The 26,694-nt window shown below is 39.0% G+C and overlaps 1 protein-coding gene and 1 long non-coding RNA gene across 4 annotated transcripts; one reads left to right on the forward strand and one right to left on the reverse strand.

Annotated features, from left to right (window-relative positions):
* On the forward strand, window positions 1-5,984 carry LOC116276388. Its single transcript, XR_004185886.1, has 2 exons — window positions 1-122; window positions 4,699-5,984. It is a non-coding gene; the product is annotated as an uncharacterized LOC116276388 (long non-coding RNA).
* On the reverse strand, window positions 3,666-26,690 carry MTERF3 (mitochondrial transcription termination factor 3). 3 transcript variants are annotated; one of them, XM_009213379.4, is made up of 8 exons: window positions 26,439-26,690; window positions 23,314-23,657; window positions 21,920-22,072; window positions 15,909-16,098; window positions 10,880-11,027; window positions 10,433-10,504; window positions 8,508-8,669; window positions 3,666-3,934 (listed from the first exon to the last, which is right to left on the reverse strand). In XM_009213379.4, the coding sequence occupies exons 2-8, from the start codon at window positions 23,645-23,647 to the stop codon at window positions 3,740-3,742; spliced, it is 1,254 nt and encodes a 417-aa protein (XP_009211643.1). In that variant the 5' UTR covers window positions 23,648-23,657; window positions 26,439-26,690; the 3' UTR covers window positions 3,666-3,739. The 3 variants fall into 3 exon arrangements, with proteins under 3 accessions (XP_009211643.1, XP_003903044.1, XP_031525539.1); XM_003902995.4 differs by having other exon boundaries at window positions 26,564-26,669; XM_031669679.1 differs by having other exon boundaries at window positions 21,920-22,037; window positions 26,564-26,668.
* Between the last annotated feature and the right edge of the window lie 4 nt (window positions 26,691-26,694).

The following is a 26,694-nucleotide window of genomic DNA, read 5'->3' on the forward strand; positions in this document are numbered from 1 at the left end:
TGTGATGTGATAGGAAGAACACAGGTCAGGAATTAGGAGACCGAGGCTTAAAGCTGGGTTCTGTTACTTGCTGTTAATAGCTATGAGAGCGTGGGCAGTATGAATTCAGCTCTTTGTGCCAGGTAGGAAGCTAAATGTTTTAAGAGCATCGTTTTATTTTCTATTGAAGGACTGATGGATGCACCATCCCAAAAATATATGGAATTGGTACACTGATTATTTCGAGTTGAAAATGTTGGAGAAATTGTAGTTTCAGAAAGGGTTTGATGACCCATCTCTTCCTGCATGCAGCAAGCCGTAAAGTTTCCTCCAGGATTCCTCCGGAGTACCCGTCCCTTACCAGAGGGAGAAAATAGCACCCATCACCAGAGACTGGAAACTGGGAGCTGCTTTGGACCTGAATATACTTTCCGAAATAACCCTTATCTTCCACTAAGTTTACACCCCACCACACCCACGTTTCTCCTAATGACTCCGCAAGAAATTCACTGCCCCTAGCCAGATCCCCTTTCTTCTGATTTGTAGTTCGTGTAAAAAGTATAAAGGCATCTTACATTGGCCACTTCACTCTCTTGTGAGGATCCCCATGCACATGTAAAACTAGTAAAATTAGTATGCTTTTCTCTTGTTAATCTGCCTTGTGTCAATTTGGTTCCTAGATCCAACCAAAGAGCCCACATAAGAGCAAAGGCGTGATCTCTCACTCCCCTACACTGTCATTTAATTCTAAAAGTACTGTCATTATCTCATTGTAGATAGGAGAAAGCTAAAGCTCAGAAAGGTTGAATAACTTGTCCAAGAGGACATGACTAGAAGAGTCCAGGTTCTTCTTCCAGAATCTGAAAATCCAGACGCAAACTTGGGGCTCCTTAATTCTAGGGCCATATGCTACACTACTAATCCAGGAAAGACACCAAGCCTTTCAGGCCTTGGGTTTCTCCAGCTGAAGATCTACATCTAGCTATTTTAGTGGAAGGTTAGGTCAGAAAAGGTTTTGGGTTTTTCGTTTGTTTGTTTGTTTGGTTTTTTTTTTTTTTTTTTGGTCACCTCTTTTTTTGTTGTTCAGCCTCTATCACCCAGGCTGAATGGCACAATCTTGGCTCACTGCAACTTCTGCCTCCAGGGTTCAAACGATTCGTGCCTCAGCCTCCTGAGTAGCTGAGACTACAGGTGTACATGCCACCATGCTCGCTAATTTTTGTATTTTTAGTAGAGACAGGGTTTCACCGTGTTGGCCAGGCTGGTATCAAACTCTTGACCTCAAGTGATGCACCCACGTCGGCCTCCCAAAATACTGGATTACAGGCGTGAGCCATCACGCCCAGAAGAAAAGGTTTTTAAAGATTAAATCTAAAATGTATTGCAGAATTTGCACATAATTTAAAGACAAAAGAGAAGTATATAGATTTGCTAACTTTTAAGGTCTCAGCCCCAACATGTGAAGTCTTAGGCATAAACATCTAGAGACAGAAAACAATTGGGGGGAACTGGCATGACTAATAGTTACTGGTGAACTTCTACCATTACTCGGTGATATCTTTTTTCCCCTCAGTTTTAAGCTCAGAGCTGGGACAATATAGAATAGAACCTTGTCTCGTCGTAAGTTCAAAAGGTTAGATTTAATGATCTTAGTCACATTCCAGTTCTAAGATTCTATTGATTTTCCTTTTTCTTCTATCTCCATGCTGCTACAATTCTTCTATTAGTCAGTCCTATATGCAGCACTAAAGCTGATGAATGATCTCTTCTATCTTACACTAGCCAAAGTGAAGTCTGAAAGATGTGAAGAAATGCAATACATATGTACATTGGCACATTGCCCTGCAGAGGGTAGGTACTCAATAAACTCTCCTCCCTTCTACCCTTTACATTTTACTTGCTGGTTACAGGTGAAGGTGACAAGAAAAGACATATCAAAAGATCAGAAACCCAAAATTGTCACAAAACCCAGCTCCTAAGGAATTCAGCTAGAGACTGAATGTTTGCTGGTAGTCATTAATGTTGATTCAAAAACTAATTTTGGTTTTCTTTTCTCCCAGCACAGGATTAGGGATTGCCTTTCTCTGCCCTCAAAATTAGGCATGGCCATGTGATACTTTAGCCAAGAAAAATGTGATAACTTTTTAAGAGCAATTCTTCACATTCCTTTCCTTTTCCATAGACTGGTAACACTCCAGAAATGATGGAGACAGGATACATCAACCTGTATCACTAAAGATGATGTGGAGCAGAGCCTTTGTGGTCCTAAGAGACATGTATAAGATAAAAACCTTTTGTGGTTTTTCAATCATTTGAGGTTTTAGGATTGTTCATTGTATCAGCACAACTTGCCTATTCTGACTAAGGTTGTTCAGTGGGTTATTCATAAAGGCAAAATGCGGTTGTGAGCCATACAAAGAGAGGACAGGATGGTTCCATGGTGTCCCCAGCTTATTTTCTATTGTTTCCTGTTCGTTGATCTCATCCATTGGAGAACTCCATGAAAGCACCTATCTATGTCACACTCACCACTGTATTCTAGGAACTCAAATGTCGGTTGCATGAATAAAATATGTAACAGGAAAGCCACTATACCTGGCCCTGACCAATTACAAATTTAGTTTTTCATGAGGTTTTTTGAAGGGCATCCAGCACACCACAAAACCCTCAGCACAACAAACTACCCCGAAAGTTAGTGACTTAAAACACTTTCTCCCAATTCTGAATTCAGCTGGGTTGTTCTGCTTAGTGTAGTGTCTGCTAAGGCTGGGACATCCCAGATAACTTCTTCATGCATGTCTGGTACTCAGTTGGCATGGCTGAAAAAGCTGGGGTTTGGCCAGACATCTTTCTCTCCACCTAGTTTCTCCAGCAGAGTAACCAGACCTCTCTATACCGTAGCTTAGGGTGCCAAGAGCAAAAGTTCCAAGAGGGCAAGCCCTGATGTGCAAATTCTTATCAAGCCTGTGCTTGACAAATGTCCCCTGGGCCAAATCACATTGGCCCAGAGTCAGTGTGGGAGAGGACTAACTACACAACAGTGCAAATACCAGGTGTGGTTCATGGGGGTTACCAGTGTTAACAGTCTACCCAACCTAGTGATCATAACGCAGACAACTGAAGTTGTGATACTTCGTTTTACAAATAAAAAAGCAAAGACTCAGAGATGAAATCACTTGCCCAGGATAACACGTCATAAACAGAAAACAAATCTTTTTTTACTGGTAATAAGTCAAAGGCTAGTTAAGCCTTTCACTATATCTCATTGCCCCTAATCTTTAAACTCCACTTTCCTTTTCCTGATTCTTAGCCAACTGTGAATATCTGTGTTCAAGAAGTTAACAATGTAGATAATCCAAAATGAAGTGTGCTTTGTGGCATTATCTGAGCTGTAGATATTAGATGACTAATGTAGTATGTGCTCTGGAAACTTGTAACAGTTCAAATGAAATAAAGCCATTTTATAATGAAACCACTTTAAAATCCTCCGTTTTCATCTTCACTAGAATGACAAAGCACCAACTTAAAGTAAACCAACTCTCTCCCTTTCTCTGAACTTGCTGTATTTTCTAAGAAGGAAAAGGTAAACAAGAATTGAGTCACTAGGAACTTGATGAAAAATCTACCACAGTATATGTACCCAAATTTACAGTATCAAATGGTTACCAATATCAGTTGAGACCCGAGGCATTTAAAAATATATTCATTTATTCATACATATATTCACTTTACAATATTGCATTTTCACATACATAAAAATCTAAAGCGTTTTTAAGAATTTATCAAAGTCTTGTACTGATGCTTTGGCAATCTCTTCACAAAATATTTCATCAGGAATAGATACGAGTTTGTCCAAAGAGATGTAGTTAGGTTTTGCTGGATCATACTGTGCTCTTCCTAAATAGGTAAGAAACAAGTGTCTTTCTTTGATTTTAAACAGCCTTGTATTAAATACCTAGAAAAGAAAAAAAGTTTTTAAAAAACATTGCACATTGGAGGATGAAATATTAAAAAGTTTACTTGGCAAAAATTTTAATAGGTTAACCAATACAAAGTACTAACCACGTGTTCAGTAAGTAGGATAAATGCCAGAGGATTTAAATCCTATATTTTCTGTTAAAAAACTAGAAAAAGGGATTCAAAATCAACATACAAAAAAAAAAAAAAAATTAAGGGCTATAATGTGGGCAAAGAAGATTGAGTGCTCCAGAGACAGAGGAGAATGTGTTAAAAAAGCAAATCTTCGGCCTGGCGCGGTGGCTCACGCCTGTAGTCCTAGCACTTTGGGAGGCTGAGGCAGGCAGATCATCTGAGGTCAGGAGTTCAAGACAAGCCTGGCCAACATGGCAAAACCCTATCTCTACTAAAAATACAAAAATTAGCTGGGCGTGGTGGCACATGCCTATAATCCCAGCTACTCGGGAGGTTGAGGCAGGAGAATTGGTTGAACCCAGGAGACAGAGGTTGCAGTGAGCCGAGATCCTGCCACCGCACTCCAGCCTGGGCAACAGAATAAGACTCTATCTCAAAAAAAAAAAAAAAAAAAAAAAAAAGGGCAAATCTTCAAGCCTTACCCCAAAACTACTTAATCAGCAACTCTGAGAGCTAACTTGAACCAATGTTAGAGATCAAGATGTTATTGTAAAAAAAATGGTAAGATTTCATAATCTGTAACACCTCTCTCTCTTTTTAAATTCCCACACACCTCCCCTTAACTAGAATCAAAATGAAATGAATCTGACCTCTGCGAGAGCAACTGGGAAAGTATGTCTTACCTGCCTCAAACTAAAACTCCTAAAAACTACAGTGAGCAGCAACCTTAGAAAGGAGTCAGAAGCAGGCAAGGCTCTACAGCCGACTGCAGAAAGAAGAGAGAAATGGGAGATCTGGCCAGACTTGAGCTACAGCCCTGAAGCCCGAGAGATCTGTGAGGCCCCCTAGCGAGGCTCAGAGGAAGCCTTTCAATATTATGCCTGCCTCAAGCTCTCCTCTTGGCTGTTACAGACACAATGTGAACACAGGACATGATACACAACCCCTAGGCCTCTTTCCCTACATTCAAGTGAAAACAGTAACAGATCAGTTGGAAAGGACACTATGAAAAGCAATTGTTGAAAACCAAACTACTATGAGAAGAGTGACTAAAAAAAGTACAGGGTGCTACCTCAACATGGGATTGGCTTGCTTTTGGAATAGAACATCTCCCTTTTCAGTCTCTGCTATTCTGCCCTTGTTCTGATCATTAAATTCCCATGATCACAATATTATGGATAATGAAGATGTAAGAAGTTATATATATATATATTTTTAAAGTATGACTCCAATGCAGTCATTCTTGGCTTAAAAAACTATCACCCAGCTGGGCACGGTGGCTCACACCTGTAATCCCAGCACTTTGGAGGCCAAGGTGGGCGGATCACGAGGTCAAGAGTTTGAGACCATCCTGGCCAACATGGTGAAACCTCATCTCTACTAAAAATCCAAAAATTAGCTGGGCATGGTGGCGGGCGCCTGTAGTCCCATCTACTCGGGAGGCTGAGGCAGGAGAATCGCTTGAACCCGGGAGGCGGAGGTTGCAGTGAGCTGAGATCATGCCACTGCACTCCAGCCTGGCAACAGAGCCAGACTCGGTCTCAAAAAACCCAAAAAACCAAAAACCAAAAAACAACTATCACCCAGCATACAGACAAAACCACAAACGGTTCTGATGCTCCCAAACTATTATTAATTTCCTAAATATAATAACACTTCAAAGCATTTATTTAGCTTATGAGTAGATATTATGTTTACTTCTCCAGTGGTCCAAAGTTACTCCATCATTAGAGAGTTGTGTACTCTTTCAAGTCCAAAAGTTACTGCTCAGATTGAAGTGTTTCTCCCTTCTTTTTTTATGGGTGTGGTGGTGCAGGAGGAGGGTTGTTGGCCACCAGGGGCTACTCTGCCATTGGCACAAAAATTTCATCCCATTAATGACATATTAAATTCTTCGGAGTTAAAAAAAAAAACGTGCCCCTAGCCTGAGAATTATTGGTTCCCTCTAATCCTAAGGTGGACTTCAGCTTTGCCTTCACAGAAAATCACAGAGAAAGGGGAGAGCCAAGGTTTCGGGGGATACTGAATATAACCTCTTTCCTTAGCCTAGTGATTTCTTCACATTCATTACCCTAAAACTGCTTTTGTTATCCTCTACCTTCCACGATCTCTTCTTTGAAATGACTAAATTACTTCTTTCCCCATTTTTAATTAATCCTAAGTCAGATCTGCCAACCAGGAATATTATCTGCATGAGAAAATTAGTTCCACGCCACTGAGATTTAAACACCAGCCAAAAATTTAAAGTCTATATCAGCCGGTTCACAGCCTTACTGTCTGTTAATGTATTTTTTCATTAATAAGCTTTTTATTTTTCTGTTCTTTTTCCCCCAATAATTCCACCCAGACTCTAGGAATCTGAGAATCCCAATTTGGAAGCCACAATTCTACAATAGAGCTTCTCAGAAGCAAGGGTTTGGGGTGCCTACAAATCTGTGTTTTTAAGTGATTTTGATACATCTGGTCAACTTATAATTTCTTCTATTTGGAAAGCTCCTCTCCATCTTTCAAACACCACTCACTCTTCTACAGACAATTCAAAATGTCACTTCTAGCAGATCCTAGTAAAAGGCTTGGGTTTTTAAACTGGACTGCTGGAGTTCTAATCGTGGTTGTGCCCCAACCTTGTTACTTGGGTAACCTTGGACAGGTTACTTAAATCTCTTTAAGCTTAAGTTCTTTATGTGTAAAATAGGGGTAATAATAACATCTACCTCACATGGTTGTTGTGAGAATTAACTGTGCTAATACAAATAAAGCAATAAAGATAGAGCTGGCACACAGTAAGTACTCAACTGCTGTTATTACTTCTATAATTCTCCTACCACTTCTAAATCACACTGTAAGAGCTCAGATTAAGACTCTTTACCATCATATAAAGCAATTTTATTTTATTTAATTAATTAATTTATTTTTTGAGACGGAGTTTTGCTCTGTTGCCCAGGCTGGAGTGCAGTGGTGCGATCTTGGCTCACTACAAGCTCTGCCTCTCAGGTTCATGCCATTCTCCTGCCTCAGCCTCCTCAGTAGCTGGGACTACAGGCGCCCGCCACTACGCCTGGCTAATTTTTTTTTTTTTTTTTTTTTGTATTTTTAGTAGAGACGGGGTTTCACGTGTTAGGCAGGATGGTCTCAAACTCCTGACCTTGTGATCTGCCCAACTTGGCCTCCCAAAGTGCTGGGTTTACAGGCGTGAGCCACAGCGCCCGACCAAAGCAATTCTATTTTAAAACCTGTCTTCCACACTCGATTATAAGTTCCACAAGAACAGAGACCATGTCTGCTTGACTTTTGTATCCTCAGTGCCCAGTGTCTAGCACTGATGGATGCTCAGTGATATACTGGAAAAATGACAGACCACGAAGGTCAGGAGGGGACAATATCATATATTCTTACCATCATCTATGGTCCCTGAATTACCCACCAACCCAGGGAAAAACAAACTGTCATTGCTTTTTTGTTGAAGATTATTTTACAATTACTCCATGAGTCAAATTCACAAAATTGTAGGCTTCTAACACTTCTATAATGAGTATATTTATGTTTGGTAAAATAGGAAAATCCTGTATTAGAGACCCAATCCTTGTGAAGTATAATAGGCAAATAAATATAGCTGTATGTGAAGGAACTGGACCTAATGCAGTCTAGTTCTGAGAGCTGTATTAAGGTAATATTTCTTTTACCCATCTTTTTTCAAAAACAGGAACACACGTGTTCTAGCAAATGGAGTAGAAGGATCACTTAAATAAAAATTCAGTTTGTCATTTATCCAATAAATACTGAGTGGCTATTTACATAGGAAATAGGAAAAAAGGATTACTTTGATAAAATCCAATCATTCATTTGTTCATCAAATATTAATTTTGCGCCTCCCTTAGTGCCAGGTGTAGTTCTAGGCACTGGGGATTTGGCAGTGTATAAATCAGACAAAGTTTCTGCTTTTAAAGAGTAATATTCAAGATCAATATTCTTGTGAACAGCAGATAATATCACTCACTAGGTAAAGAATACAAGAGTTTGATTAGCTTAGAAAATATAATTACGGCTTGGACATTATGGCAAACTGGAACACTTTTATATTGGGATGGGGATCATTACAATATGGCTCATTGATTCATGGATTTAAATAAACTGTGACTAAAAAGTACACGTAGCAGTGAAAAGACCTTTAAGGGAAGTGATCTATTTCAAAGTTAAGTGGAGAAAAACATGAGAGAGACTACATTCGATTTGTTCTGCCTGATTCCAACAAACAGAACTAGGACTAGGTAGAAACTCCAGGGAAACAGACTAATCACTGATTTCTCCTCAGGAGATGTACATTTGTGCCCTGAAAGTTGTAAACTCTTCCCAGTGTACAGAACCATGCAGCTGGACAGCAGCTCTGAATGAAGCACAATGGCAGCGCTTACAGAGAGAGCTGTGAGTGGCATTACCTGTGGGAACTTGACAATGATGTGGTGGGGAATGCTCATCACATTGTGCACAAAATCAAATGTCTCGGTAAGTTTCCTTTTATTTGCAGTTAACATCTTCGGGATTCTGGTGATCATATGTTGAATTTCGTTATGTTTAAAACCAAGTTCAAGACGGTAAACCTAAACGAAAGTAAATTTGCTATGAATAATAAGTAGAAATAGTTATTTTGGTACCATGGCAAGGCTGCGCTGATTCTTTTTGTTTTTGAGATAGAGCTCGTTCTGTTGCCCAGGCTTCAGTGCAGTGGCACAATCTCCTGCATCAGTCTCCCAAGTAACTGGAACTACAGAGGAATGCCACCACACCTGACTAGTTCTTGTATTTTTAGTAGAGCCAGGGTTTCACCAGGTTGGCCAGGCTGATCGTGAACTCCTGACCTCAAGTGATCTATCTGCCTTGGCCTCCCGAAGTGCTTACAGGCATGAGCCACCGCATCTGGACAAGATTCTTTTTTTGAGACTGCGTCTCGCTCTGTCATCCAGGCTGGAGTGCAGTAACACGATCTCAGCTTACTGCAACCTCCGTTTCTTGGATTCAAGTGATTCTCCTGCCTCAGACTTCTAAGTAGCTGGGATTACAGGTGCCCATCACCACGCCTGGCTAATTTTTGTATTTTTAGTAGAGATGAGGTTTCACCATGTTAGATAGGCTGGTCTCAAACTCTTGACTTCAAGTGATCTGCCCACCTCGGCCTCCCACACTAGGGTTACGGGCGTGAGCCACCGCGCCTGGCCATGATTCTTCTAAACTTAAAATAACATTTTAAAATTTGGAGACAGCTATGCCAGTGCCTTCAGGGAATTACAGCTTCCGGCTCCTGGGGTCACCGGAATTTCAAACCCCTCTGCTGAGAAAGAGCTACACAGTGATCGTCATGAAGATCACCAAAGGGGCAACCATAATTATGAGAGAGAATGAGTGACATGGGAGGGCTGCAGGTCAGAGGCAACACCAAACAGATCCTTCAGCAGCAGGATCATCAAAATGCTTTTTGAGCTTTTGCTCCCAAGCACACCGACATATATGTTGTCTGAAAAATGACATGTCAACATTCCAAGCAGAGATAAGGAACTAAACAACCAAACATGGGCCAGGTCCTCTACTTGCTTCCATAGTGTCCTGTGTGCGCCCACTAAGTAACTGCCCCCATCACTCTGGATTTGATCCCCCACTAGACTGTAAGCTCCTTGGGAGGAGGAGCTGTCTCCCCAGCATGGCGCTTGGGCAGGAGCGCAATAAAGATTTATTTAATGACTGAACTGTTCACCTCAGAAAACAGCCCTTACATAATATTTCAAATACTACTACAGCTTTATATACTAACTAGTCAGCTGCTCTTGGCTTCATGTTATTCTCTTGCAGGAAGGACAGTAAAGAGTGTCTAGTACATTCTGTGATAGAATGAGAGTTGGCAATTGGGACAGGTGCAAAGGAGAGCAATGTGTTATCTGTTACTCTTTTCACAGAAGTCTTTTGGATCCAGCCTCCAAAACTCCCTGAGACATACACAGACTGTCATGCTGGCCAACAGGAGTAGTTTCGTAGACTGGTAACACTGCCCAGGTAACAAAGACATCAGACTCCCACAATGGGCAACAGAAACAGTTTCAGGGTGCCACTTATATCCCTATCTATTGCTTTAGGATTGTGGGTATCAATGTCTGCAAGGTGATTTACTCATGTTAATACCTGGTCAACATGAAAATATTAACTGAAACAAACTGCTTGCTAGACATTTGTTAAAGATAATTTCCTATTTCTCTTTTTAGAAATAACTTATTTTAAAGTCTAGTTTTCTTTTAGATGACAGCAAAATCTATTCTCTTCAGAGGATTTTAACACTTAAAGAAACTGATTTCTCAAAAGCCTAAAGTTGTCCTACCTTCATATTTTCTTTCACGGGTTCCAGACTTCCAGTTAGCAGCCTTGGGAGACGAACTACCAGATCTCTAGTCTGTGGTTGCAAACAAAACAATCTAGTATTACTATATGTGCATCTTTAACTAGTTTGGAGAATTAAGGCATTACTAAGACACAAAGTTAAAACTTAAAATATGACCCAATCAGAAAAATGATAGGAACCCCAGGAATATATAATGTTAGTACTGTTTGGAAAAAAAGAAAACAAAAACTGAAGGAACCAGTTTGATTAAGTATTATAAAATAATGTAGCTCTATGTTTAAACTAGCAGGATAATTCATTTTTGTACAAAAAATACCAGAAATGTATATGATTCACATGGGCTGGGCATCTGTTAGGAACATGAGATTTATCAGCTACTAAAATGTACCAGACATGGAAATAAACAAATTCTCTCCTTTTCTTTACCTTTTTCACACTAAGTTCAAGTTCTTTCTGAAAAAATCCCAATCTGTTATCCAGTCTTTCCACTGAAAAGTTCAGCAAAAATGGTGCTTTTCTGACCATCTGTGCAACATCTGCTTTACTGAAATTTTTTGAAAGCAGATAAGCCACCCTAGAGAAACATAAATACATACACATGTGATAAACATTTACATTCTTTTTTTTTTGAGACACAGTCTCATGCTGCTTTCCAAAATAACAGCTATTTTTAAAAAGGCTCCCACATCCTAAATTACTAACTAAATAAAAGCATTCTGTAACAATGGCAAAAATGGCAAAAACATGTTTAAAACAAAATAAGCATTCACCCAACTCTAGATGGTTTCCATTTACACTTAAAAACAGAAAATAATTCTGAAATCCACTAATAGGTATTAGTTGTGGTTTTTGCCATTACTTTCAATAGCAAAAACATGATTACTTTTGCACCAACCTTTAGATTCTCTTTTCAATTAATCTGGTTTATTACTTGGTAAGAAAGAATGAAATAGCTTCTGCTTAAGTTTTTTTGTTATTTTTTTTTTGGGATAAGAACAGAAAAACACAAATTAAGAAAATAACACAAATTAAGAAAATTAAGGAAATAATGGTTACAACTGAGAGAAGCATTTTTTAGGTTAGTATATTTACTGAGCCCCTCCCTTCCCCTCTTCTATTCTTTTCCTTTCAGGAAGAGTCTCGCTCTGTTGCCCAGGCTGGAGTGCAGTGGCATGATCTTGGCTCAGTGCAACCTCCGCCTCCCAGGTTCAAGTGACTCTCTTGCTTCAGCCTCCCAAGTAGCTGGGATTACAGGCATGCACTAGTAGACCCTGCTAATTTTTGTATTTTTAGTAGAGACAGGGTTTCACCATGTTGACCAGGCTAGTCTCGAACTCCTAACTTCAAGTGATCCGCCCATCTCGGCTTCCCAAAGTGCTGGGATTACACTTGAGTGACCATGCCTGGCCTGAATATGTATTTTCATAAATAATTTTTTACTACGGTGTTTCAATATGTATTTTGTTAACTTAGATATTTTCCTGCTAAGTTTTTGAAAATTAAACTATGTAAGTTAGTAAAATATAGAAAGCTTGACTATAAAATAACATTTTTTTAAAAAAATCTAAGAACATAGTAAAAGATAGTTTTACTCAATGTCTAAAATATATCAGGATATTATTTTGTTTAATTCTAACTAGAAAAACAAAAAAACTTGTGAGCCAGGTAAATTTTCCTCATTATACTTGAGGAAACATGGATTCAGGGAAGTTAAATAACTTGTCTGAGATCATCACCTAATTACTGACAAAACTAAGATGTGAACTCAGGCATGCCTACATCTAAAGCCTATGGTATTTTCATACTATATACCAAAACTTATATTACTTTATAATCACATGACTATTACTCCTTTAAAAATAGTTAAAATATTTATAAGTTTAAGTATATAAAAATTTTAAGTGCATGGCAAAATAAAACAAAACAAAACAAAAACACCCCACTATAAATGAAGTCAAAAGACAAGTGACAATCTAGGAAAAATATCTGCAACATGTCTCAGATACAGAACTAATTTTCTTAATATATAAAAGAACGTTTACCAAAAAAGAAAAAAGCCTGGTTAAAAAATAGCAAAGGATATATTACAGAAAAGGAAATGTAGACAGAAATTCAACAAATGAAAAGATGCTCCAAACAACATTCCATGTTTCAACATTTGATGCTCCAAACCAACAAATAAAGTGTTCTTTTTATCTATACAATGAACTGAAAGCAAAGTGTGATAGCACTGTATTTGTGAGGATAACAGGGAAGCTGGCACTTCTGTACACTGTTGGGGAGAGTGTAAACTGGAAAACAACCCTTTGAAGGATAATTTGGCAATATCTACTGAAGTTACAGATGAACATACCCTTTGACCTAGCATTTCCACTTTTAGAAATATGTCCTACAGAGACACACCAATATGTGTGATTTTTCAGAAGTATACAAAGTCAGTCACTGCAGCCTTGTCCTAACAGTGGACTGGAAACATACTCCACGCTTATCAACAGGTACTAGGGAGATCCGCAGCATGGACTGTACTAGAGTTAAAAAGAATAGGCAGCACCAAGAAAAAATAATCTCCGAGATATAGTGAATATAGTGGGATACAGAATAGTATGTATAAATGCTACCAATTGTTATGTATTTGTATTCATGTGTGTATACACAGATATATGCTTTATAGAACATTCCTAGAAGGTTGAACAAAAAATCCTGATAACAGCAGCTGTATCCATAGGTGGGTCCTGGAAGGCCAAGGGACAAAGTAGGAGACAAGGAGGTATTACTTGTTGTTTTTTTGGCAGCAAGGTTTGGCATTTGATTAAAAAATTATCAAAACTATTGTCTACATTGTAATGATTTTTCCAATAAAAAATTAAGATATAATGCCCACTCAACCAAAAAAAAAGAGTATTTAAATAATTAAAATGCCAATTATTCATTTGAAAATTCTACAAGGATCTTTTAAACATAATTTTTTATTGAAAAAATAAGTACATGAAATCAGCTGTTATAGAAACAAGACTGCTGCATACATCAGAACCAGTAACAAAGTTCATTTAAATAAAGGTTCTCACACCCGTGCCTATTCAGTATTTTTTTACTGTATACTCTTTTGAATATATGTGGTTGCATGACGTATTACAAAATTCTAAGTAATTTTTATAAACGTTCTACAGCTTAATTTGATAGCCAGCCAGGTTTAGCCAGATTTTATTTTTTTAAGAAAAAAACTTAGGAATCAATGGACTATGATTAGGAATCAATGGACTATGCTACCTATGTGAGAATATTCCTCAGTTGTTAGGAGCATGTATGGCTTGAGCAAGTAACTTAAGCTACTAAGCTTAAGTTTCCTTCAAAGAATTAAATGCAGAGACAGTATGTAGTAGTCAGAACCCTGGAGTTTGATTAACTGGAGTTGAAACCACTTACTCTGCTACTTATACTAACGGTGTGTAATCTTGGGCAAATTATTTAACCTCTCTGCGACTCCCATGTACAAAGGGGCTATTAACAATAACAGTGCAGCCTGGGAAATGATCCCTACCCTCCTGGTATTCATGCTTTCTTGGAATAAATCTTGAGCAAAAAGGCTGGTTTTTGACTGCAGAGGGAATTAGTGTTCCTGACAGCCAGGAAGACTAGAGCTGGATATGTCAGATTAGTTTCTTAGAATCATTCTCTCTCCCCTCTGTATTGTGATAGCCTATCTATATTACACCAGAATATCACTCTCATGAAGGGAAAGACTGTCTCTGATGTCTAAAGTTTAGGCCAGTGTCTCGCATATAGAAGGGCTCAAATGTTCAATTTAATAAATGCGGTTTTTGTTTCGTGTTTTTTTTCCTAATTCTGAGAAAAGACATTAGACTATGATGGTTTAAGGAACTGCAAAGCTCTCTGAAATGTAGTGAGAATCAACATCAGTGTGGAGAACAGTCTGGAGGGTCAAGACTAGAGGCAGACCAATTAGGAGACTGTTGCAGTAGTCTTGGTGTGGTATGATGGGGAACTGAGGCAAAACAGTCAAAGCAAAGATTCAGAGAAATGTCATGACTGATTTGAGCTATAAGAAAGGAAGAACTGATGGGCTTTCATGATTTATTAGATGTAGATGATAAAAGAAGAGAAAGCAAATTAATACCAATATTTCTGAGTTGGGCAAAAGGTATTCAGTGAATCTGGGAATACAGACTGGCTTGGGTGACAGGTGGGGGTGATGATGAATTCAAAATGTTAACTTAAGGACAGGGGTTTTGTTCTCTGTGGTATTCCCAATGCCTAGCAGGATTCTTACCTCATGGGTCAATATCTCACTGTATTTATTTTCACAAATTCAGTAATTCTTTGAATGTTGAATGAAGTACAGAGATGTTTATAAAAGTGCTCTTTAAAGAAGAAAACAAGGAACAACCAAAATAGCCAACTTATGGAAATGATTAAGCAAATTACATAGTAATTTGCCACGACAATATCAAACATCTAACAACAAAAATTGGCCAGACAAAAAAACTACAAAAGATCTTATCTTTAAGCGTACTCCCAGATAAGTTAGCTATGTGTTGATGATTTTATTTTTTTAAGAAAAAAACTTATTCCAGTTTCTAAAGAGAAAGAGTTAATTACTGACTCAGTAATAAGTTGAAAACATAAAAATAATAATGGAGCTGGGCAGGGTGGCTCATGCCTGTAAAATTCCAGCACTTTGGATGCCAAGATGGGCAAATCACTTGAGGTCAGGAGTTCAAGACCAGCCTGGCCAACATGGTGAAACCCCATCTCTACTAAAAATACAAAAATTAGCCAGGCATGGTGGCTACCCATAATCACCCAGCTACTTGGGAGGCTGAGGCAGGAGAATCACTTGAACCTGGGAGGCGGAGGTTACAGTGAGCCAAAATTTTGCCACTGAACTCCAGTCTGGGCAACAGGGCGAGACTCCATCTCAAATAATAATAATAATAATAGGTAGTTGAATAAAATAACTGTTGTAAATACTTAATTTAGATCAAAAAAGGTCTATAACAAAAAAATAACTTTCATGTTCATTATCTCCGTAGACTCTTGTGCAGCAGAGACTTAAAGAATAATTTCCACATATATTTCCTTCATAACCACTTCTTGGGTTATATGATAATCCTTTTTTTTTTTTTTTTTTTGAGACCGAGTCTCACTTTGTCCCCCAGGCTGGAGTGCAGTGGCGCGATCTCAGCTCACTGTAAGCTCCACCTCCTGGGTTTATGCCATTCTCCTGCCTCAGCCTCCCGAGCAGCTGGGACTACAGGCGCCCGCCACCTCACCCAGCTAGTTTTTTGTATGTTTTACTAGAGACGGGGTTTCACCGTATTAGCCAGGATGGTCTCGATCTCCTGACCTCGTGATCTGCCCGTCTCGGCCTCCCAAAGTGCTGAGATTACAGGCTTGAGCCACCGCACCCGGCCGATAATCCTTTTAAAAGTCCTACCTGATCTTCAGATTTTCAAGGTCTTCAGAGAAAATTGCATGATTTTTTGTCAGGAATGCTCCCAGTTGGTTATCCTCTATACCCACGTCTTTAAGAAACAGGAGCATCTGCTTAATGTCTTTTTCAAAATCCAGTCTCAGAAGGAGGTTTGCTGCTTCTGCATGTTTTTCTATCTTGGACAAATCCACTCCTATAATAAATTATAAATACTGTTTGAAGATGACTTCTTAGTTCACCCGTTAAACTCATATACATAAGCACAAGAAATTACTGATGGAGATCAATACCTATCCAAAGGAGCACTGAGATAGATCACTAGAAACTTCTAAATATTTTTAAACTAAGTTGGTTGCAGAAACAACATAGAATTTATTTTAAAAATCAAGTACAGAGGAAAATAGAGCATTTAGTGCTACATTTCCCCCCAAAACAAATTCACTAAGTCATACTGGAGTAGGGTCATCATCTTTGTCTAAGGTTTCTTGAATATTGTTTCAGAATGTTTGTCAGTCCCTAATGAACCCTGTAGTAACTGGTAATTCTGCAGGGTAACAAACAATATGAATAAAATGTTACTGTCTCTGAAGATTTTATTATTTCCTTAGTTATAAGCATTATTTTAAAAATATGTTTATGATTCCCATCATAGGGGGAATAAAAACGACCCTGTGCCTTACTCATCATTGTAATCTCTAGGTCTTTAGCACAGAGACAAGTCCCTTGAAGAAACTCAAGAAATGTTTGAGAACAAGTGAACATATAGCCCTTCAAGTATACAACAAAGCAGAAAATATACAACCTTAAACCTCCACATTTAAAACTTCTTAATGGCATCCACAATAAAAAAAAAAAATCATATTCATTATAACTCCAAATATTAGAACCAAATATGATTATAAATCCAAATTTCTTGATATTAAACAGGTATTGATAAAAGATGCCCATGAACAGTGAAATGGATTAAATACACATAGACACAATGATATGGTTAGGCTGTGTCCCCACCCAAATCTCATCTTGAATTCCCATGTGGTGTGGGAGGGACCTGGTGGGAGGTAACTGAATCATGGGGAGAGGTCTTTGCTGTGCTGTTGTGTGATACTGAGTAAGTCTCACAAGACCTGATGGTTTTAAACAGGGGGGCTTCCCGGCACAAGCTCCCTTCTCTTGGCTGCTGCCACAGGAGACGTGCCTTTCACCTTCTGCCATAATTGTGAGGCCTCCCCAGCCACATGGAACTGTGAGTCCATTAAACCTCTTCCTTTTGTAAATTGCCCAGTCTCAGGTATGTCTTTATCAGCAGTGTGAAAACAGCCTAATACACCCACTCACAGAATGAAGATCCAGAATAAACTAAAAAATGTTATTATACAACAATATGCATTTCAGATCAAATAGATAGACTATTTGTTAAAATATATGGGACCACTAGCTATACTTTTGAAAAAAAAATTCTCTCTATATCTTATATGAAATTAATTCTAGATAAAGAATCTAAATATATACTAACTCTACTAGAAAAACATAAAATTTTAAAAAAATTAAGTTTACAGAAAAGTATAAAACCTATGTGTAGAAAAAGGTCTGGAAAGCTTTTCCACGAACTGGTAATAGTGGTTACTTTTGAGAAGTGGAACTGGGGATGAAGAGAGGGTAAGAGGTCCTTCTCTTATAATATCTGCACTTTTGACAACCAGATGTAATTCTTTTGTAATTTAAATATTAGTAGAAAAATAAATCCAATTATTAGATGGACAAATAAATAAGATGAAAACCAGTTCCAAAAATCTGTGATAAACGGGAGAACAGATGCTTTAAAAATAACATAAAGGGTTCAGACTTCACATTTAACTCAATATTACAGCTGACATGAACTGAAGTGCCTTGCTCAGCATGAGCTGTCACACCCTGACTGTGCTCGAACAGAAATCCTGAAAAGCTGCTTTTTTAGCAGCAGTAGGAGAGCAGACTCTCATCAGGAATGCACACTGCTCTCAATGCAAATAACTTGGGCTCACTTCATTTCATTAACTTGAAAAAATAGTCCCTGAATGCCCACTACGGACCAGGCACTTCTGTTAGGCACTGGGGTTATAAAAAAAAAGAATAGTAAACGATTCTAACCTCTAGGTGACCAGTCTAGTTGGGCTTTACCTCATCAGTTCAGTAATTACGAATATTACCATTGTATTCAGTTATGGTTACACGTATTTAGTACATCAATCAGGGTCTAGCAGGCTACACAACGTGCCCTAGAAAGCACAAATGACAAGGACTTTAATGAAGGGACTCTATACAGCGGTGTGAGCAGCCTTAAGAGAACAAACAAGAACCCTCCCAACATTAAAGAGACAAGGAGGCAAAATGTTACCAAGGCACAGAGGGACTACAGCCTATTAAGGATGGGCTGCTCAAGAGAGCTGTTGTCATGGAGCGAGGCAGGTACAGGACCCAAAGAAGGCAAGGAACATGGGAAAAATATCCCCACCTGGCTCTTCTACCTTCTGTCCTATAGGTGCCTCCCGCTGGCTGAAGCTGCCAAGAAGCCAGCTGGCACAGGAACCCTGGTGCATAGGGGTTTGGCCTCCTGGGACACAGATCAGGCAGAAAATGGGTCTCAGAAGCAAACAGAGAAGCAACTAGGACTTGAGTACTCAAAAATACTGTCTGACCAAGCAAATAAGTCTCCCTCAAGTTACTATTATTTAAGTTATTTCTAACACATGCTGTTGAAGTATCAGCATACAGGTAAAGGAATGGCTGAAACATATTCCAAACCTGTATGTATACTGTAAATTATTTAAAGGTAAGGACTGGGCCAGGCATAGTGGCTCATGCCTGTTATCCCAGCACTTTGGAAAGCTGAGGTGGGAGGAGAGCTTGAGCCCAAGAGTTTGAGACCAGCCTGGGCAACATAGTGATACCCCCTTCTACAAAAGAAAAAAAAATTAGCTGGGATGGCATGTGCCTAAAGTCCCAGCTACTTGGGGGGCTGAGCGGGAGGATCACTTGAGCCCAGGAGGTCACGGCTGCAATAAGCCAAGACCGTGTCACTGCACTCCAGCCTGGGAGACAGAGCAAGACCCTGTGTCAAAAAAAAAAGGTAAGACAGGGACTATGTCTTAGTTTATCTTGTATTACCCATAGCACCTGCCATAAGACAGGGAAAGCTGTTTCGAGAGGAAAGGTGACGTCCTCACAGCAGACATCATCATTTTCCTACCTCTGAATGTACATTTTTAAAATTATATGTTTATGGAGTACAACATGTTTTGACATCTGAATACATAATGGAATGATTAAATCAAACTAATTAACATATTCATTACCTCACATACTCATCATTTTTTTTGTGGTGAGAACACTTAAAATCTACTCTCTTAACAATTTTCAAGTATACATTATTATTAACTACCATCATCATGCTGGACAATAGATCTCCAGAACTTATGCCACCTGTCTAATTGAAACTTTGTACCCTTTGCCCAACAACTCCCCATTCCTCCCCACCCCCACTCCCCAGCTCCCTCTGCTCCTAAGAGTTCAACTTTTTCAGGTTTTATATATAAGTGAGATCATGTAGCATTAGTCATTCTGTGCTTATTTCACTTAGCATAGCATCCTCCCGGTTCATCCATGTTGTTGCAAATAACAGGCTCTCCTTTTTCAAAGCTGACTAGTACTCCAATGTATAAATATACCACATTTTCTTTAACCATTCATCCCCTGATGGACACTTAGGCTGATTCACAGAACACTTTACTTGCATCTCTCATGTGGGACTTATCACTTTGCCCTTCATCCTTGCATTAATATTTAGATGTTTCTGAGGACTTGAAGCTTCTTGAGAACAAAGCCCATTCTAAACATACAGGTAACATTTGGGTAACTGGGCACAGAGTGATGAGTATACAATTATAATGGAGTGTCATGAGTGCTAGGATCAAAGTAAGCAGGAAGTGAAATGAGAGCCTGAAGAGGGTCACTCTGTCTGCAGGGTCAAGAAGACACTTTAGAAGTTACTTGGACTTCAGTGATGTTCTCCAGTTGTTGGAGTTGGCTAAACAAAGGAGGGAAGTGGCAAGCCATGAGCTGAACAGGTAAGCAGAAGCCAAATCAGGGCAAGCTTTGATGCCATAGGAAGGTTTTGAAGGATTTTAAGTAGGTCACTGACTTAGATCTGCATTTCAGAAAGAACACTAACACTGTAAAGATATCAGAGCCAATACTGCTGAGGAGAAGACTATCAAGATAGGAGGCTCCTGCAGCCACTCAGTGACAAATGAGGACCTAAACAAGGTAGTGACTGTAGGATGACAGAAGTGGACGGATTTGAAAGAAATAAAGAGGGTAGCATCCATAGGATAAGGTGTTAAATTAGATGTAAAGAGGGAGGGGACAAAAGCAATAAGAATCAAGGATAGGCTGAGTGCAGTGGCTCATGCCTATAGTCTCAGCACTTTGGGAGGCCCAGGCAGGCCGATTGCTTGGGGCCAAGAGTTCAAGATCAGCCTGGCCAATAGGGTGAAACCTCGTCTCTACTAAAAATAAAAAAATAGCCAGGCATGGTGGCACATGCCTGTAATCCCAGCTACTAGGGAGGCTGAGGTGGGAGAATCGCTTGAACCTGGGAGGCAGGTTGCAGTGAGCTGAGATGGCGCCACTGCACTCCAGCCTGGGAGATACAGTGAGACTCCATCTGAAAAAAAAAAAAAAAAAAAAATTCAAGGATGACTCCCAAAGTTTCTAACAGAGCAAAGGTTTTTCTTTTTCCTCTCCTGTTAAAAATCACCTCCCAAAAATATGAGAAATGAGAAACAAAAAAAAAGATCCTTCTTTGAGGAAACGAGATTATATCCCCACATATCTGAAAACAGATGAAGGCATGGCAACAGCCTTATCAGAGAGGAGAAAGACGACACTGAAATGCTTGCAAATGAGAATCTTGCAAGTGGTAAGTGATCAGTACCACGAAAAACTCCAAAGTCTCCAAAATTGGAGTCCCTAAAAATCTGAGAGATTAGAGGTGAGGTGCAGACTAAAAACTGGCGGATTCGGTGTGGAGAAATCTGACCTCCCCCAAATCCAGTTCCTCTCAATGCACCAGAAGAAAGGAGATTCATTATCTGGGAAAATCAAGTATGAGAAGTACCAAACCCAGAGAAAATGAGGAAAGCAAAAGTTTATAATAAAATGCCAGACTAAAAATAAGATGACTAAATTAAAGTTTGGAGGGAGATCTCCTGGTTCCCTTCAGCCATCCAGATCCAAGTGCAACCTAATGGTCAACAAGCGAAGACAGCTATAGAGTAGGCCTAGAGAGAAACCATCCAAATCAGGAGGACGGTGGCTTCAGGAAGGAGGTCAGGGTAGTGGGACAAGCAGGGAACAATCCACTCTGGAGAAATGGAATACATCATCTGATAGGGTTACCTGGGAAAAACTGTCCTGCGCGGCTATTGGAAGGTATGGAAAAGTTTAACCCCAGAAACAAACAAACAAAACAATTCATCAAATGAAGAACAAGGCAACTATTAATGCCGGAAAAATGAAAAGTTGTACAGGAAGGTAAATAATGATAGCATACTTCTTGTTAGGGCAGATAGCAATATTTATAGTCATAATTTAACTACTGATTGATCTAAAATTGTAATTTATATTAGGAGAATTGAAAAGAATACAGGAAAAGTAGATGTGTACATACAAGAGATCAAATGATGTCTAAAGCTGATGAATCAAACAACAGCACTATAAACAATTATTTTAAAATGAGGAGGTTGAACACAAACAGAAACCATGATACAAGTTAAGTAGATACATCTGGGGAATAGGATGCAAGATCAGCAAGGATGAGGCAGGGAATACAGTTTCTCACTAGAAGCCTTTTTATACTATTTGACTTTTGCTTATGTTTGTATACTACTTAGTATAGATTAAATTGTTAATTTAAAAAAGTAAAAAAAGTAATGAAGAGTGCATACAAAAAGTACTTGTAGTTTAGTCAAACTTACCTAGAAGAACTAACTTCTGCAGAGTCTCAGAATGATCCACATAGTCTCGAAGTGTGAATGAAGCTGGTGGCAATGGAGGGTCTGCAATAATCTGAATAGCCTCTTCCTCTGAAATTGGCTGCATTGGAGACAATGGAGGCAATTCATCCAGTTCTTTGAAAGAGAGAAACAAATTAGTGCTCTAATATGCACACTTAAAACTATTTCTACAAAGACCGGCTCTTCCCTTGTTTGCTTCTTTCAATAGTTAAATCTCGGGATGATTTTAGAATTAAACATCCAAGAAGACCCCAATTTTTCACCTTTTAAGAGGTAAGGTTACAACTATTTAGACAGACTAACTACTGTTCCTCCAAGATTAGAAATTTGTTGGTAAATTTTAAAGCACACAATGCCTTTCCTTCACTTAATCAGTAGGTGAGAATGCTAAAGATTACCTAACTTTCAAGCGCATTTTGAAAGAGATTGAGTTTACCATAGCCTGTTAACTTGGCCTAAAGTACACATATGCCAACAGTCTGAATTGCATGGATTAAAGTAATTATATCCTGAAAGTCTTTGTTTTGACCCAATGCCCTTCCCTTCAAGTTACCCTCAAATACATCTTTAAGAGGGCTTCTATGATTGTTTCTACAACCTGTAGTCCTCTCTACAGGAGATGTGACTCTCTCTAGTACAGCGCTGATTCTGAAGTTGTTTTTGTTTTTTTAAAATCAAACGCAGTATGGAAGACACTTAGAACTACACAATACCTTAAGCTAAGGAATCAGGTCTGTGATTTCTTGTTCTGTTTTTTGCCTCTAATCATTAACTAGCCTTTCTCATCATTTATAGCCAGCATCTCCTCCCTGCCCTCTCCCCAGCTCTCTTTCCTTCATATTCTACTTAACCTTATATTATTTCATTACCAGTGAAATATTCCTAGAATAGGACCCATAGGAAGGAGAGGACCGACTAAAAAGCGATATGAGGGCACTTTCTGGAGTAATATAACTGTTTTATTTGTTGATTGCAGTAGTTGTTAGACACTAAATGCATATGTCAAAATTCATAGAACTATATATCCCACAAGATGAATTTTACTTGATATAATTATACCCTAATAAAACTAATTACTAGAATAATTTTGTTTTAAGAATCTAAACAACAAAGTATTTAGAAAGCAAATGTTTTATATGTGTAGCTATAAAATAATCTTACACGTTAGCCCACGAACTTTTTTTCTTAGCCAGTAAAATAAAGGCATGATAGAAGTTCATCAATAGAACCGGTATTATTCTTTTTCTTTCTTGATACAAAATATTACCTGAAATGGGCTAGCAGAATGTAAACAGGTAGCTTGTTCAAATGGCCAAAGTAGAGAAAGGGAGACTTTTCTGAAAGTTCAGAATTACCTTCTAGAAACAGCTCAGAATCAAAGCTGGGTATCTTTTGTGTCTTCTGCGACTGTTCATTCATGGAAGGAAGCAGACTGCTTTGGGTAGAATTATTCTCTTGACTACTTGAGCTAGTAGACTGGGAACTATTCCATAAGGAGGAAGTCTTGTAAGTCTTAAATCCCCACTGGAGAAAGCAATTGTCAGAGGATATCTGAGGCTGAGCAGAAAAGCCATGTAACAATGTTCTTCCTGGTCTAGTAAAACATTTTGTGAGTTGTGCAGCATTAATGAGGCTCCTCAGCTTAGCTGAGTTAAACCACCTGGGTATCTGTTGGGCTGACAAAGCCATTTTTCTTAGTCTACAAAGGAAAGATATAACCGTCAAAAGAAGAGAAATTTAATTTACTTAAATGTTTAAAACAGTATTCAAACAACAAAAAAATAAACTGGAAATTGTTTTTTTCTAAATGAAAGGTGTTTAAATATAGTTAGTCTGAAATAGTGAGATGTTTCTTATGCACTGGAAAGTCCAACAACAAGGCAATCTCAGTTACAAACCAATAGACTTTGGGTAGAATTATTCTCTTGACTACTTGAGCTAGTAGACTTCTGAGTGGAAAATAAAGATATACTTTACAATTTAAAAACAATGCAACATCACTGGTGTAAGAAAAATGCTTAAAACAAAAATCTGCAAATGTTCAAATGACAGCAGACCTCACTAATCTGTTAATTTAATCATTTAAAGAGAATAAGCTGATGCAATTAAGTGTTCTTGAAATTTGGTGTGAAAGATGTTTCTGCAGCAGATTGCTGATCAAAGTAACACTGAATTATTGCTGATCAAAGTAACACTGAATTATTCAAATGCATTTTATATTTTATGTATATAAATTTGTCCCAAAATGAAAAAACAGAAATCTACTGTGTCCTAAATGAATCATCAAATTATTATTATTGATATATAGAACAGTGAAAGCAGTTTCTTGCTTCATTCTCAGGGCTGAACACTGTTGATTACTTCACAGATAAAGCTGTTCTTCCAAAGGGAATTGAACAAAACCAGTTTTGTCAAGTTTTGTTTCACTGTAGGAAAGAAGAAAAAAGCCTTCCAAAAGAAAAGGTCAAAACTAGCAAACAAAACCAAGTAACAGAAATAAATAAGCAACCAGCAATTAATACCTGTATATTTTGACTGAAAAAGTAGTTTTCAAAAAGATTTTTATCAGGAAAGGCTAGTGCTGTGTTAAACTCCAGGAATATGAAGGGATTTATATTTAGCCAGCTAATAAGAAAGGTAAATTTGATGCATATAATCTTACATTAAATAACATTATCCATATAAAACACAGGATAGAGTCAGGATATAAGAAATGCTCAATAAATGTTAGCCATTATTATTGATTACACAACCAAATACAAATGAATTCTGCTGAATTAATTGCGGCCTACAACTTTATACTTTGTTTTTCTACATAGTGGAATTCGGCTTGTTTTATGCTCTAAATTAGACCAAATACTTGAGGGTCTAATCTCCTCTTGGAGATGCGTAGTTTTGGGAAGTTTGCTGAAAGAGATTTTACGAAAGTGAAAGTGTCCTTTCATCCTTCAATTATTTATTATTATTACTTATTTATTTATTTTTGAGACGGAGTTTCGCCCTTGTCGCCCAGGCTGGAGTGCAATGGCACCATCTCGGCTCACTGAAACCTCTGTCTCCCGGGTTCAAGCGATTCTCGATTCTCGGCAGCTGCCTCAGCCTCCCGAGTAGCTGGGATTACCCGTGCCCGCCACTACGCCTGGCTACTTTTTTGTACGTTTATAGAGATGGGGTTTCACCATGTTGGCCAGGCTGGCCTCGAACTCCTGATCTCACGTGATCCACCCACCTCGGCTTCCCAAAGTGCTGGGATTACAGGTGTGAGCCACTGCGCTCGGCCCATTTTGCTATGATTTTAGAAAAGAAATAAGTATTTTTGCGATGATTTTAGAAAAGAAATAAGTATTCACAATAACCTGCTGGGATAGGTGGTTTCCGTCAGATTTTGGTAGGAAATGGGCTTCCAAATGTGCCAAGTTTTCCCTCAAACCTACAACATTCATTCTCTGCACAGAAGTCATAAGGGCACTAAATTGGAAGCCAGAAGACCTCGGTTGTGCTACGTTGACAAGGCTGTTTCTGGCAGCAGTCTAACAAAATGTCTAGCCCATGATGTGGGGTGGGTGTGGGGTCAATAACCATTCTTCAAATAATGCTTTTTTAAAAGGCTAAGGGTACAATACGATGATTCGTAAGGCCCCTATCAGCTCTAACATTTTTTGATGTCTAAGCACTTCATCCTACTTCAAACTTCTGAAATCCCAAATTCATCCTGAAGCCTTTCCACACTCAATACCCCTTAAACATCAGGAAGATTCACTTTCAAATTTCATCCCGTCATTAAAAGATCTTTGTGCATACAACTAATGTTTATCCTTGCATTTTTATTTACAAGTGCACTATCTTCTCCACATTATTTCATTGCTGCCTAAACATCTTAACAATTGATTAATTGTTCATTCACGAGAGCAAGGCTGGGTCTCATCCCTGGATCCACCCTTCCAGGGACTATTCTCCACTCTCCCACAGCCTTGTACTGCTCTAATGCTTGCGGAATGGAAATAAATCAATGGCAAGTACAGTTAACTCACTGGCTTACACAGTATGCAAAAGCGGGTAGGGGATAAGCAGATGTGTATAAAAGCCCTGTGAGGTGGTAACCGGAAGTCTTCTAACAAGTTCCTTTCATCAGGAAAATTACAGAAAACCCTTAAAAGAAACTCTGAAGTCTATTAACAATTCATATATACGGTTCTCAGTGAGTGCCTAGTGCTTCGCTAGAAAAAGGCACTGAAATAGGGTTCAAGATTTCTACCTAAGAAAGGCTATAAATGAAATCAGGAAAGAAAGGGAGGTATGGGGGTAGCTTCCTAATAAAGGGCCTCTCAATACTTCCTAGGCCATTTTAGCCCATTTCAGTTCCCCCAAACTTCCGCAGGAAGGCAGAGCCCCCTCCTGAGGCTTCTCACACCGCGCTAATTAGTCAACATGGTTGAGTTTTCACGCCAGCCAGGGAAAAACACAAAACAAAACCAATCACCTTCGACTGGGCCGCGAAAACCTAAAGGCCCTTGAGGCCTTGGGGCGCGGTCTGGACGCAGGTGCGCCAGAACCTGAACTCCTGCCAGGACCGCGATCCTCGCGCTGAGGCAGCTCCTGCTTTACCTGTGGCGAGGCCTGCGCCCCGTAGCGGGTGACCCCGGGACCGACCGACTCGCAGGGCCGCACGCCCAGTCCAGCAGTGCCGCACGCCGGCTCCTCAGCCTGCCCGGCCAAGCGCAGCCGCGCTCCCCGGC

Source organism: Papio anubis, chromosome 8 (genome assembly GCF_008728515.1).
Source record: "Papio anubis isolate 15944 chromosome 8, Panubis1.0, whole genome shotgun sequence".
In the NCBI taxonomy this organism is placed as follows: domain Eukaryota; kingdom Metazoa; phylum Chordata; class Mammalia; order Primates; family Cercopithecidae; genus Papio; species Papio anubis.